We start from the raw sequence: 15,456 nt of genomic DNA, 5'->3' as shown, positions 1-15,456 counted from the left end.
CTGTTGATGGGAGTGTAAATTGATACAGTCACTATGGAAGATGGTATGGAGATTTCCTTAAAAAACTAGAAATAAAACCACCATATGACTCAGCAATCCCACTCTTAGGCATTTACCCTGAGGAAAACAGGGTTGAAAAAGACTCGTGTATCCCATTGTTTATTGCAGCACTATACAATATCTAGAGGAGAAGGCAATGGCAACCCACTCCAGTACTCTTGCCTGGAAAATTCCATGGACGGAGGAGCCAGGTAGGCTGCAGTCCATGGGGTCTCTAAGAGTCGGGCACGACTGAGCGACTTCACTTTCACTTTCCACTTTCATGCATTGGAGAAGGAAATGGCAACCCACTCCAGTGTTCTTGCTTGGAGAATCCCAGGGACGGAGGAGCCTAGTGGGCTGCCATCTATGGGGTCGCACAGAGTTGGACACGATTGAAGCAACTTAGCAGCAGCAGCAGCATACAATATCCAAAACATGGAGGCAACCTAGATGTCCATTGACAGATGAATGGATAAAGAAGTTGTGGTATATATACACAATAGAGTATTACTCAGCCATAAAAAGGAATGCATTTGAGTCAGTTCTGATGAGGTGGATTAACCTAGAACCTATTATATAGAGTGAAGTGAGTCAGAAAGAGAAAGATAATATACATATATGGAATATAGAAAAATGGTACTGAAGTTATTTATAGGGCAGCAATGGAGAAGCAGATGTAGAGAATAAATTTATGGACATGGGGAGAAGGGAGGGGAGGGTGGGATGTATGGGAAGAGTAACATGGAAACTTATATTACCATATACAAAATAGATAGCCAACGGGAATTTGCTGTATGGCTCAGTAAACTCAAACATGGGCTCTCTATCAGCCTAGAGTGGTGGGATGGGGAGGGAGATGGGAGGGAGGTTCAAAAGGGAGCAGATAAGGTATACTTATGGCTAATTCCACCCTGCTTATTTAACTTATATGCAGAATACATCATGAGAAACGCTGGGCTGGAAGAAGCACAAGCTGGAATCAAGATTGCCGGGAGAAATATCAATAACCTCATATGCAGATGACACCACCCTTAAGGCAGAAAGTGAATACGACCTAAAAAGCCTCGTGATGAAAGTGAAAGTGGAGAGTGAAAAAGTTGGCTTAAAGCTCAACATTCAGAAAACGAAGATCATGGCATCTGGTCCCATCACTTCATGGGAAATAGATGGGGAAACAGTGGAAACAGTGTCAGGCTTTATTTTGGGGGGCTCCAAAATCACTGCAGATGGTGATTGCAGCCATGAAATTAAAAGACACTTACTCCTTGGAAGGAAAGTTATGACCAACCTGGATAGCATATTGAAAAGCAGACACATTACTTTCCCAAAAAAGGCCAACAAAGGTCCGTCTAGTCAAGGCTATGGTTTTTCCAGTAGTCATGTGTGGATATGAGAGTTGGACTGTGAAGAAAGCTGAGCTCCGAAGAATTGATGCTTTTGAACTGTGGTGTTGGAGAAGACTCTTGAGAATCCCTTGGATTGCAAAGAGATCCAACCAGTCCATTCTAAAGGAGATCATTCCTGGGTGTTTTTTGGAAGGACTGATGCTAAAGCTGAAACTCCAGTACTTCGGCCACCTCATGCGAAGAGTTGACTTATTGGAAAAGACTCTGTTGCTGGGAGGGGTTGGGGGCAGGAGGAGAAGGGGACGACCGAGGATGAGATGGCTGGATGGCATCACTGACTCGATGGCCATGAGTCTGAGTGAACTCCGGGAGTTGGTGATGGACAGGGAGGCCTGGCATGCTGCGATTCATGGGGTCGCAAAGAGTCAGACACGACTGAACAGCTGAACTGAACTGAACTGATGGTTGATTCATGTTGAGGTTTGACAGAAAACAACAAAATTCTGTAAAGCAATTATCCTTCAATAAAAAAGTTTAAAAAATGGTGTTTGTAAAAGGTTTATAAAAGTGTAATTTTGTAATAGGAAAGGGCTGAAACAAGAAACAGTACTAAAATCCATAAAAGAAAAGGTTTAGTTTGACTAAAACTGGTTTGGTAGGATGTATGCTAGACCTTTGAGTGCACTTTAATAGATACTGATGAAGAATTGCCTAATTTATATGATCTTTCCCTAAGTTTCCTCATTTAAGCATATTTTTCTGAAGCCAGCTTTTCTCATGTAAAAATACGTTTTAGGCCCCTTCGTATGCATATAAAGTTATCCCTTTTTAAGTGTTGCACCATTTTGCAAAGTATTACATACTATGGCTTATAAAATTGATCTTTCTTTCATGTACATTTAGGTTACTTCCAATTTCTCCATACAATGAAGCATATCTTTATATGTGCTTCTTTGTATTTGGAAATTGTTATTTCTCTAGATTGGTTTCTCAGAAAAAAAAATGCTGAGATAAAAGATATGCACGTTTAAAATTTTGTTAGATACTGGTACTCTCCATACAAGCTGCATCCAGCTTATACTTCACCATAATGTATGAGACTACTATTTCCTACTACTACTTGCAACAGTGAATAGTCTCAATCTTTTAAATATTTGCTACTAATATGGACAGAAGTTATTAATCTATATCTTATATAGTCATAAATAGATGAGTATCAATAAAACAAGAGAATGCTAAGTAAACTAAGAGAAATGTGTCATTTCCTTCCAGGTCAGTGCTGACAGTTGCTTGTGAACAGACTGAAGTTCTACTTTTTGATCCTATATCTTCAAAGCACATAAAAACACTTTCTGAAGCTCATGAAGACTGTGTAAATAATATAAGGTTAGTATTACCATGAGAAAGTAAACTTTATTAATGTGACCCAAAATATTCTGTTTTGGAAGTTAGTGAAAATGTATAATGCCTTGACCAGCAGTACTAGATGGTACACATTTGTGAATTGTGCAACTTACCCTTTTAATTACAAAAGTTACTGTTAACCATTTTGGATTGGAATCTTTCTGAAATGCATTTTCATTTCCATATGATTTTACCTTTTCTCTTTGTGTATTAGGGCCATCATTATGAACCTCAGCCATGTATTTTGTTAGTCCTGTAATGCTTTGGGGCAGTGCCATTGCTTAGCCTCTCTCACCACCAGGCCCCAGATTCAAACTGTTGAGGGGAAAAAAACAGATAGGCACAGAGAACTTCTTTATTGTTTGAAGGTCCTTAAATTCTCAATAATGTGGGAAATAACAGTTGTATAGTTTGGTGGACTAATACACAGTCATTAAAATGATGATTACAGATGTTGGATATCAACATGGACAAATACTTGAAATAATACTGGTTAAAATCATAAAAACTGTATAAATATGATCAGAAGAAAAAGGTTAGAGGAAGTATTTTAAAATGCTTACAGTGGATGTATTAGAATGAATGGATTATGAGTAATTTTCTGTTTTCAAAACTATATAATGAGATGATATGACTTTTGTAATGATTACTTTTAATTATCAAAAAAAGAAGAAATGCTCCAAACATACAGAACAGTTGGTTAAATAGCACAAAAGATACAGCTAGGCTCTGACACAACATAAACATCTTTGTGACCATATGGCCAGACTGGAACACACACAAAAAGCTGTTACAGAGTTGAAGACACAAGCCCACTGGGTTTTCAGGCTGGCACTGACATGTAATAGTTTAGCTCCTGTCAGGAATCAAAAATGCTAAAGTATTTCATGTGAGGCAGGAACTAGAACCAGAATTATTACATGAAGCCAGGGGTTTAGTTGGAATATCTGTCCCATATTTGTGAAAGGCTGAAAAAAGGAAAAAGCTGTAAATTACCTGGGGCTATAGCTTTTAGCTGATAAAGATTTATATAGCTTCATGACCATGAATTGAATGAAGCCATTGCTGAGTCAGTGATTGAAGGTACATATGTGATAGATATCATCATGAAACTGGAGGCTTTGATCCCAATGAGACCAAGTAGTGGATTTGGGTCCAGAAATCCAAATAGGACAACTATAAAATCATTAAATAAGAAAAGAGAAATTGTTTTTTCATCTTTCTTACTCAAAAGGAGTCTACAACCAAAATTCTAAAACTCATTAAGGTAATCTAATATTAATATAACAAAATCAGCAACTGGAACAGGCATTTTCTCCAGATGAAATTATTTTTATGGAGTAGTTCAACAAAGACTTTATTTTAAAAAATGAATTATTTATTTTTTTTGACTAGGTAATACATGCACGTGGTACAAAATTCAAAGGTACAAAAGGGTAAACAGTGAAAAGTAAGTCTATCTCCCACCTCTGTCCCCTAGCCACCCAGTTCCTCTCCCCAGAGGCAACCACTATTACCAATTTCTTGGTATCTTCTCTGAAATAGTTTATGCATGTACAAACATATATACACATACTCATACATGTGCGCACACACACACGCACACACATCTATATGTATACACTTTTATATAAATGGTAGCATTCTACACATACTAATACATATCTTGGCTTTTTCACTTAATGACATAATTAGAGATCATTCCATATTTGTACCTATGGGATGGTTTTATTCTTTTTAATGGCTGCATAGTATTCCATTGATTGGAAGACACTTTAAATCATTTTTAGGATGCTCAAATAAGTTAACAGGAAAAAAAAAGTTAACAGATACTTTCCATTAATAGAGAGCTCAAAATTATGAAAGAAAAGAGATGAAACAAGAATAGGTTAATATGGAAAAGAAGTAACTAGAACTTTTATAAATTAAAAATATAGCTGGTATATTAAAAACTTAATAGGTGGTAATTACTACCCTGTATACCACTGATGAGAGAATTAATGGGTTGGAAAATATTACTAAGAATTTTACCTAGAGATTAATTGAGATACGTAATATATCAAATACAGAAAAAAAGAAGTTGCACAGATTGGAGGAGAACTAAATTTTGAAGACACAAAGGCTGAGAATTTTTTTGCATTGAAGAAAGACCTGAATTCTTGAATTAAAAGTAAACTGTAGTGTTTAGTGGGTTAAACAAAGATAAATTCACATCTAGAGAGGATGTGATGAAACTTTAGGATATCAAAAATAAAGAAAATCTTACCACCAAAGTTAGAGGCCAGATTATCTATGGAGCTATGATAATTAAACTACCTGATTTCTTATCACCAATAGTTGATGCTAGAAGAAAAAGGAGTAATATCTTAAATATCAGTACTAAGACAAAGTAATGTTTAATACCATTTCATATCCAGATAAATTCTTATTCTAGGATAAATAATTTTAATTATATATAGTAATTATAAATGTTATTATTAATAGAAGATAGATTAGGATTTTAGGGGGAAGAAGGTGCATTTAAAACAAAGTTATAATGAAAGCTCTAGATTAGCACTATCTTAAAAATTTTCTAGTAGTCACATAAAGACACTAATTTTTGCTCCAGTATGCCTAAAATGTTATTATTTCAACATGCAATCAGTATAAAAAATACTCAGATATTTTACTTCCATTTTTTTTTCATGCTAAATCTTTAAAATCCAGTGTATATTTTAAACTTAGAGCACATCTTGAGGCAGACTGGCCACAAATTAAGGACTCAAAAGCAACATGTGTCTAATGGCTACCAAATTGCACAGTGTAGCTCTGGATGGTGACAACAAATAGGTTGTATGGGTGAAGGAGTTTTGTTCAGTGGGAAGGTATAACATTTAAGGTTCACATCATGTTTAGGAAGAGGATAGAAATACTAAGTAATTTCTGACTCTGAACAATTTATGATTAAATATATATGATAAAAAATTAATACACATTTCATTTATAGCTTTCAAACCAGCAAAGTGGGGCAGGGGGTGGCAGAGACTATTAAAAACTTGATCAGTAAACAGAAGGAAAGCTTAAAAAAGTAAAAATAAAAAGGAAAGGAAAGATAAATAGAAAACAAGAAGTAGAAATAGGTCCAAAATATTAATAGTCTACATTTACATATAAATGAATTGATCTTCTTTATTCAAAGACAGATAGCAATTTGAATAAAAAACAAGATCACACATATATTCTTTATGGAGATACCAAAAATAAAACTACCCAGAAATGGGAAAAGAAAATTGATGCAGGTTATAGCTATTGAACAGATGGAAGACCAAAGGCTTTCTTTAATAAGGATAAAGTGCAACTACATATTAAAAGAAAAATCCACCAAGCATATATAATAATCATGAGCTTGTATACAACTTGAAATTAAGAAAGCAAAAACAGAATAATAAGGAATTACTAATACATGTCTATAATCATAGTAAGAGATTTTAATACAAAAACTGGTAAATCAAGCAAGTAAAAATTAAGTTGTAAAAGATTTTAAATACTTTGAATAACCTTTCTGCTAAAAACAGAAATGTTCGATAATTTTTTTTTAATATTGTTTTAATGTAGAGTTGAGCTGATAAGAAAGTAAGGACTCCTAGGGCCAAAAATGAAGTGGAAGCAAGAATGCAAAGAATTAAACATGTATTCCGCTGGCTTTTACCCTGGAGGCATCTGCTAAATGCCTGTGACTCTTTGAGTTTCTGTTTTGACAGGTATGAGAAGTACAAAGGACAGGAGAGTTAATTCTACATCCAGTTCAAGGTGAGGAGTCTAGTAGAAAACTATGCATAAGACTGGGGCTACAAATTCTGCTGAGGGCTACAGTTTCAGCATAAAAGTTTTCTAGAAATAAACCACCTTGTTCATCTAGACTGTGGCATTGGGTAGAGGCATGTCAAAAATCTCTGTGAGTTACTAACCGCAAGTTAGCCTTCATACAGCCTTTACACTGCCTTATGGTCCAAACCCCTCCAGCCAGCAATTTTAAATTGGTTCCCGCTTACTAGTGCTGTGAGGTATCTGTAAGAAGAAATGCAAATCTCTGGAGGAGAAAACTCAGTGTTATAAAGAAGTCAGTTCTTCCCCCAAAGTAGTCTATGAATTTAGTGCAGTTTTAATAAAAATCCCAACAGGATTTTTTATTTTTTTTATTTTTAAAAAGGTTTTTTCTTTTTTAAATTTGATATAAAAGTTCATACTTAACAATAAAGCACCAAGAATGTCTGAGAAAACTTTGAGGAAGACTGAGATGATAAGAGTACCCACCCCTCCAGATACCAGACCTTATCTTAGGACAGGGATAAATTAAGTGACCAATGAAATAAAATAGAACTTCCAGAAACAGACACATGCCTACATGAAAATTTGATTTATGACAGTAGGTTATTTACAAACCAGTGGGGGGAAGTGGAAAAGAGATTGGTTTTGTGTGTGTGTGTGTGTGTGTGTGTGTGTGTGTGTGTATAAAAGATGAAAATGAAATTAGATTTCTACCTCATATCATAACTAAAAATAACTGCCAGTTTCTTTGTTTTTAGAAGAAATATAGAATATATTTATATTCTAAGTACAACAAAGGATTCTTTTAAGACACACCAAAAAAGTATAAACCATTAAGGATTGATAAAGTCACCCGTATTAAAATTTAAAACTTCATTGTAACTAAAGACATAACAGTGTGAGAAGATGAGCAATAAGCAGGTGGGAGAAGATATTTTCTAGGCACATAGCCAAGAAAAGGATTAGTATCCAGAATATATGAATAAACTACCTTAAAGCAAAATAGGCAGAGACTCACTAAGAGAAAATATCAATAAAATGATTAATAAATATGGAAAGATTTTCAAGCTTACCAGTTATCATCAAAATGCAAATAAAATAGCAATAAAGAACAAGTATTGGTAAAGATGCTGAAAAATAGACACTTAAACATTTTTGATGGAGTATAAATTGGTAAAATTATTTTGAGCAATTTGGCAATATCTGGTTAAAATTGAATATCAGTTGTTTAAAAGAAACCACATATGAATGAAGCAATGTGAAAGAAGTTTCATTATAGCATTTTCAGTAATAGAAGTTGGAAACAAATCTCCATCAAGAGGACTATAAATAAATTGTACACTCATACAATGGAATACTATACAGCAGTTAAAATAAATGAAGTAGAAGCATCAGCATCTGAGATGTATCTCAGAAATTCAGGATTGAGCCAGAAAAACAAATTGTAGAAATGAGCTGTACACAGTGTGATACCATTTATATAAAGTTTAAAAATAAACATAAACTTGATGAGGGCATGTATTTGTTCTCTGCTCTGTCCCCAGCACCTGGAACTGTGCCACATGTGGGTGCTCATTAAATACTGACAAAATAAGTTGAATGCAAAACAAAACTAAATTGCTTATGGATGGATATACAGTTGTGAATTCATAGTATTAAAAACTTGCAAGGGGAGTAACAAATTTTGGATAGTGGTTCCCTCTGGAGAGGGAGGGAGGGGAATGGGATTGGGGAGGGATATACAGGGTTCTTTGATTGTGTTTGTAATGTTCAAAAAAAATCTAAAAGATAACCAAATGTTAAAATTTGATAAAGCTGGGTGGTGGGTATCACAGGTGTGTGTTATATTCTTCATAATTTTCTTCATGTTTCTAATATTTTTACAATTAAAAAATTTCTCATCTCAGAAAAGACATGTCAGGTTCTTTGCCCCTATGCAACATGACCTCTGACTAATTTGCTGTTAGAATCTGTATTCTTTTTCAATATCAGTTCTCATCTGCTGCTGTCAGTGTGCTTGCTCTAGTACCTGACACAAATTTGGATTTGCTTCTTATCTGTTTGTTAGAAAAACAGATTATGAAGCCATTTAGAAGTACATATCTCATAAGTGTTTTGAATAAACATCAGAAAGATCCTCTGGCATGAGCTTAAGTGTGCATTACTTATTAATAATACTAACTTCCATTTTTTGAGTGCTTACCATGTGCCAAACCTTTTGTGAAGCACTTTTAATACACTGTATTGTTTAATCCTCACAGTATCCTGATGTGAGACAGATATTGTACCCATTTTTAAGCAATGAAGAAACTGCAACTCAGATACAGAGATTTGCCTATGCTCTTATATATAGTAAGTGATAAAGCTGGAATTCACACTTAGTTCCATTGGACCACCTCAGTGTACTGTTCAGAGATACAGGCGTGCATTTCCCAGTTTGGTTCTAGATAGTCATTTTCCACATACTTAGTACTGTTTTGTAGTTCATTTCTTAGTTTTGAGGTTTGCTTATCTTATAAAGTTAAAATACTGATACTTGTATTTTCTATTGCTTCATGTAACAGTAAGGGAGAAAATATGTAATTTAAATTCTTAAGCCCATTATACAGCCTTCTTTCTCATTCATGAGGACTCTGTATGAGGATTTGAGGCCATATAATAATCAAGGTTCCCTAGTTATGAGGTTGCAAGAGGAAGTGAAGTTGTCATAAGACTCTTTACTTAGCAACGTGGCAGTTAAAAAAAATCAGTGCCCATTTAAATATTCTAGGATCTTCTTTTCCTTCCTATTGTCTTTGTTGGTCTTTTTCTGATTGTTATATTTCAGACAATATAATGTAGGTACAGTCCTTATCATGGGGAACATGAAATTTCTGATCTTGTAAAGGATGTACAATTTTGCAAGACCCTGAGAAGTGATATTAAAGAACTGGTCAAAATCATTGGCAAATGAGGATATGGTAGAGTTAGACCAGTTATCAGTTAGAAAAAAGAGAACAACAGAATTGATGACATGATAGAAAACTTCAGAGAATTAAGTGAATATCTCCTAAGACTAAGGGAAAGGCCTTTGGGAAAATTGATGAAGATCTTGAATATTATACAGAAATGGCCCTCTTTTTATTATAGTACAGAATTCAAATGTGAAGTAAGGATGTCATATTCTGCATCATAATTTCATTGGAAATGTTACGTAAAAACCCATATATTTAATTTATTCTTTTTCTAAGAATTTGCATATAATTAAATATAAAAAGGCTTATTATATGATTTTGGTTTTATTTCCCTTGTACAATGAAATGTTGGTACCTGTTTTAAGAAAATTCAATTTCAGTTGCTGTTATCCTTTACCAGTCATCCTCTGAAAATGAAAACCTCAATTTATCCAGAACTCCTATAGTCATGTGTTAGAGTTAAATGGGATTCTATTATATCCTAGGCTTCCTTGGTGGCTCAGTGGTAAAGAATCTGCCTGTCAGTGCAGGGGACACAGGTTCGATCCCTGAGTCAGAGAGATCCCCTGGAGAGGGAAATGGCAACCCATTCCAGTATTCTTGCGTGGGAAATCCCATAGATAATGGAGCCTGATGGGCTACAGTCCATCAGTTGCAAAGAGTCTGACACTGCTTGTCAAGTGAGCACACATTATGTCCTAGAGCCAGACATCCTGGAGTGTGAAGTCAAGTGGGCCTTAGGAAGCATTATTGTGAACAAAGCAAGTGGAGGTGATGGAATTCCAGCTGAGCTATTTAAAATCCTAAAAGATGATGCAGTTAAACTGTAGCACTCATTATGCCAGCAAATTTGGAAAACTCAGCAGTGGTCACAGGACTGACTGGAAAAGGTCACTTTTCATTCCAATCCTTAAAGAAGGGCAATGCCAAAGAATGTTCAAACTACCATACAGTTATGCTCATTTCACATGCTAGCAAGGTTTTGCTCAAAATCCTTCAAGCTAGGCTTCAGCAGTGCGTGAACTGAGAACTTCCAGATGTACAAACTGGGTTTTGAAGAGGCAGAGAAACCAGAGATCAAATTGCCAACATTCGTTGGATCATGGAGAAAACAAGGGAATTCCAGAAAAACATCTACTTCTGCTTCATTGACTATGCTAAAGTCTTTGTGTGGAACACAACAAACTGGAAAATTCTTAAAGAGATAGGAGTATGGACCACCTTACTGTCTCCTGAGAAACCTGTATGCTGGTCAAGAAGCAACAATTAGAACTGGACATGGAACAACTAACTAGTTCAAAATTGGGAAAGGAGTATGACAAGGCTGTATATTGTCACCCTACTTATTTAACTCATATGCAGAAAGGCTGGGCTGGATAAATCACAAGCTGGAATCAAGATTGCTAGGAGAAATATCAACAACCTCAGATATGCAGATGATACCACTCTAATGGCAGAAAGTAAAGAGGAACTAAGGAACCTCTTGATGAGAGTGAAAGAGGAGAGTGAAAAAGCTGGCTTAAAACTCAGCATTCAAAAAGCTATGATCATGGCATCTGGTCCCTTCACTTAATGGCAGATACATGGAGAAAGAATGGAAACAGTGGCAGATTTTCTTTTCTTGAGCTTCAAAATCACTGTAGATGGTGACTGCAGCCATAAAATTAAGAGACACTTGCTCCTTAGAAGGAAAGCTGTGACAAACCAAGACAGTGTATTAAAAAACAGGGACATCACTTTAGGGTTTTCTAGGTGGTGCAGTGATAACAAATCTGCCTACCAATGCAGGAGACACAGGAGACATGGGTTCAATCCCTGGGTCAGAAAGATCCCTCCCCTGATGAAAAAATGGCAACCTAATCCAGTGATCTTGCCTGACAATTTCCACGGACATGGGAGCCTACTGGGCTACAGTTCATGGGGTTACCAAGAGTTGGACTTGACTGAGCTCATGTGCTTTGCTGACAAAGGTCCATATATCAAAGCTGTGGTTTTTCCAGGAGTCATGTGTGGATGTGAGGGAGTTGGTCCATAAAGAAGACTGAGTGCTGAAGAATTGATAACTTTCACATTGTGGTGCTGGAGAACTTGAGAATCTTTTGGACTGCATGGAGATCAAACCAGTCAATCCTAAAGGAAATCAACCCTGAATATTCATTGGAGGACTGTTATTGAAACTGAAGCTCCAATACTTTAAGGAGTTCTTACCATCAGTCATCTTCCTTCCTTCCTTTCTTATAGCTGTAAGACACACAAGTCTTTGTTTTATTCAGCACTGTATAGCACTCCTTGAACTGCAAGGAGATCCACACTAAATATTCATTGGAAGAACTGATGCTGAAGCTGAAGCTCCAATACTTTGGCCACCTGACTCAAAGAGGCGACTCACTGGAAAAGACCCTGATGCTGGGAAAGACTGAAGGCAAAGGCAAGAGAAGGGGACAACAGAGGATGAGATGGTTGGATGGCATTGCCGATTAAATGGACGTGAGTTTGAGCCAACTCCAGCAGATTGTGAAGGACATGGAAGCCTGGCATGCTGCAGTCTATAGGTCTATATGGTTGCAAAGAGTTGCACATGACTGAATAACTGAACATATATTTTGAGGCAAAAAATGAGGAAACTAAAGTCTAATTATTGAATTTTTCATTAAACTTATTCAGTTCAAAATTACTAACTTCCAAGATTATATTTTCTGCATTACTGATATTAAAATATCCTTTTATGCAACAATGGTAATTTTTTTCAGTGACCTTATTGACAAAATTTTTAAACTTATCCCTCACTTTATTTTATTTTTTATGAATATACTTTTGGAACCTGGTCAGCTCAGAGATTCTTCTGAAAGTCTTAACCAATCATGTTACTTTCTTGCTTAAAACCCTTCAGGGTGAACTGGTATGGTCTACAGCAATATAATCCCACTGGGGTTTTAAATCCATATGTACATTATGTACTTTCTATACTAAATATCAGGTTTTTTCCCTAAATTTTTCAAATGTATGAAGATGCTTTTATGATGATAATCAGTTTAAAAAGTTTGACTTTCCATTAGCCTTTGCCATTTTGTATTTTTTAAAATCATATAATTCCTGTCAAATGTGGAAGTCTTTGAAATACTACTACTTTTAAAAGCCTCATCAGTAAATTTAAAACTATAAGGGGAAAATGGATTTGACAATATAATTAAAATTTTCATATAGCAAAAACTATAAATCACATTTAAAGATAGAAACATGTAAAACATTCAACATGCTGTATTTGAAAAACTGAAGTATATTATCCTTATTATAAACAGATTTTATAACTCAATAAATAATATTATAAGAGGGAAATCAGTAAGGAATATGGAATAGCAATTCCCAGAAGAAATATAATCTTCCAATTAATATGAAAAAAAAGTTTACTAAGAATAAACATTTCAGCTTAAAACAAGATGATATTTTTTTCCTTGCACTTAACAGGATTAAGGTATAACTTTGTGTGGGAAGGGTTTGAACAAACAGACACTATTCTAACTGCTCGTGGAACTAGCTATTAGTATGTTCTTCTGAGGACAATTTGGCTATTTATATTCAAAAGCCTTACATTTAAAAAGTCCCTTTTTACTTAGCAATACATTTTTCTGCAAATGTATTTAGAAAAATAACTAGGAATGTGGTTAATGTTTGACTGTTAGGATGTTCATCATAGTGTTTTGAATAGTAGTAAATTGGCAGCAATCTAAACATCCAGCAATTTGCAAGTTAGTTTAAAAAAGAGAAAAGATTATGATTCATTCATAGTGAATGCTATTCAGCCATTAAAAATTTTTTTGTCAATAAATAATGACATTTAAAATATTTATAAAATATTAAGCATGAGATACATGAATTAAGCTAAATATCAATTTCAGTGGTTATTTTTGGTAGTGGATTTTTCCCATTTAAAAAATACTTTTAATGGATATGTATTTATAATTAAGAAATAGTTACTGGGAATCACTACAGAATGATTCCATGATTTATGGTCTACTTGTCTCTAGTTTTCCACACACAGCACATCTAACTGCTGTTGCCTCAGAGTACACCATCCCTGTGCATACCTTTATACCTTTGCTTACCCCTTGCCTTTAGGGAGTTCCTACTCATTTTTTAAAAAAACAAGTTCAAATGATTCCACCATGAAACATTTCCTAACTGTCCTCTTTTCTTTGCTTGCTCAACATATTTATTTTGTATAGCTATATATTTTAATACCTTCTCCACTAGGCAGTGAAGTGCTCATTCATTTAATAAATATTTGTGAATTTGTGAGTAGAAATGTGTGCATTGGGTACTACAAGATCTAACCATGAGTTATGCACACAGGTTTGCCTGCCTTCAAGGAGTTTATACCCTTTTAAAGTTATTCCTTACACGGTAACAGTAAGTGTTGTGATAGAAGTATAGAGTGCTTTGGGAAATTAGAAGATCAGTAAATCTGGCCCAGACTGGATATAGAAAGAGGCTTTCCTAGAAGGGCTAGTTATTGAGTATTAAAAAGGAAATAAGAATTAGCCAGGTCAAGAGATCAGGAGAATGTGGTTTCAGGTAGCAGAAACAGCCTGTACAAAAGCCTGGAATTTTTAAAATTGTTTCAGGAAGGCCATTATGGTGCTTGTGATTTCTGATAGAAAATAATTCTATATAATTTTATCTTGGAGGAATTCTTTTCTTGAGAGATAAGGTAGTTACATACAATAGTATATGTTAGAGAAAGCATCCTAATACTGAATTAAGCAGAAATTCAAATGTGATAGGTTATAGTTTTTAAATATTTGTAAATATATTCCCACTGATTGAGAACTTAGTATAAAATACTTAAAATCTGAGTTATAGGGTATTTTAATTGTTGTGTTTTTGTTTTTATTGAAGTATAATTGATTTACAATGTTGTATTTCCTGGGGTATAGCAAATGATTCAGTTATATATATTCTTTTCATATTCTCTCCATAATGGTTTATTACAACATTTAATATAGTTCCCTGTGCTATACAGTAGGATCTTGTTGTTTATCTGTGTTACAAATAATAGTTTGTATCTGCTAATCCCAAACTCCTGATTTATCCACCCACTTTCCCCTTTTATAACCATAAGTTTGTTTTCGTGGGCTGTGAGTCTGTTTCTGTTTTGCGAATAAGTTGATTTGTATATCATCTTTTAGATTCCCCGTTATGAGTGATATCATATGTTATCTTCATTTAGTATGATAATCTTTAAGTCCATCCATGTTTATAAATGGCGTTATTTCATTCTTTTTTATGGCTGAGTAGTATTCCTTTATATATGTGTATATTATCACATCCTCTTTATTCCTTCATCTGTCCATGGACATCTAGGTTGCTTCTGTGTCTTGGCTATTATAATAATGCTGCTATGAACATTGGGGTACATATAGTTTTTTGAATTAGTGTTTTTCTGATATATGCCCAGGAATGGGATTGCTGGATCATATGACAATTCTGTTTTTAGTTTTTTAAGGAACCTCCATACTGTTTTCCATAGTGCTTATACCAGTTTACATTCCCACCAACATTGTAGAAGCGTTCCCTTTTCTTTACACACTCTCCAGCATTAATATTTGTATACTTTTTAATGATGGCCATCCTGACTGGTGTAAGGGGATACCACATTATAGTTTTGAATTGCATTTCTCTGTTAATTAGCATTGTTGAACATCTTTTCATGTGCCTATTGGCTATCTTTCTGGAGTTAGAAGTAACTCCAGAAAGAATGAAGGGATGGAGCCAAAGCAAAAACAATAGCCTGTTGTGGATGTCACTGGTGATAGAAGCAAGATCCGATGCTGTAAAGAGCAATATTGCATAGGAACCTGGAATGTCAGGTCCATGAATCAAGGCAAATTGGAAGTGGTCAAATA

At 34.9% G+C, this 15,456-nt stretch overlaps 1 protein-coding gene across 2 annotated transcripts in view; it reads left to right on the top strand.

The window, feature by feature from the left end:
- Positions 1–15,456, top strand: part of DCAF10 (DDB1 and CUL4 associated factor 10) — a 58,694-nt gene that overhangs the window by 13,725 nt on the left and 29,513 nt on the right. Inside the window, exon 2 of one of the 2 annotated variants that reach the window (XM_069576127.1) lies at positions 2,661–2,774. The exons of the other annotated variant lie outside the window; for it this stretch is intronic. Within the exon in view, the coding sequence (XP_069432228.1) occupies positions 2,661–2,774 (114 nt within the window). The remainder of the gene's footprint in view (positions 1–2,660; positions 2,775–15,456) is intronic. 2 annotated transcript variants of the gene reach the window in all.

Source organism: Ovis canadensis, chromosome 2, assembly GCF_042477335.2.
Source record: "Ovis canadensis isolate MfBH-ARS-UI-01 breed Bighorn chromosome 2, ARS-UI_OviCan_v2, whole genome shotgun sequence".
In the NCBI taxonomy this organism is placed as follows: Eukaryota; Metazoa; Chordata; class Mammalia; order Artiodactyla; family Bovidae; genus Ovis; species Ovis canadensis.
Note: the sequence above shows the minus strand (reverse complement) of the source record. Positions and strands in the feature narration are given on the sequence as shown.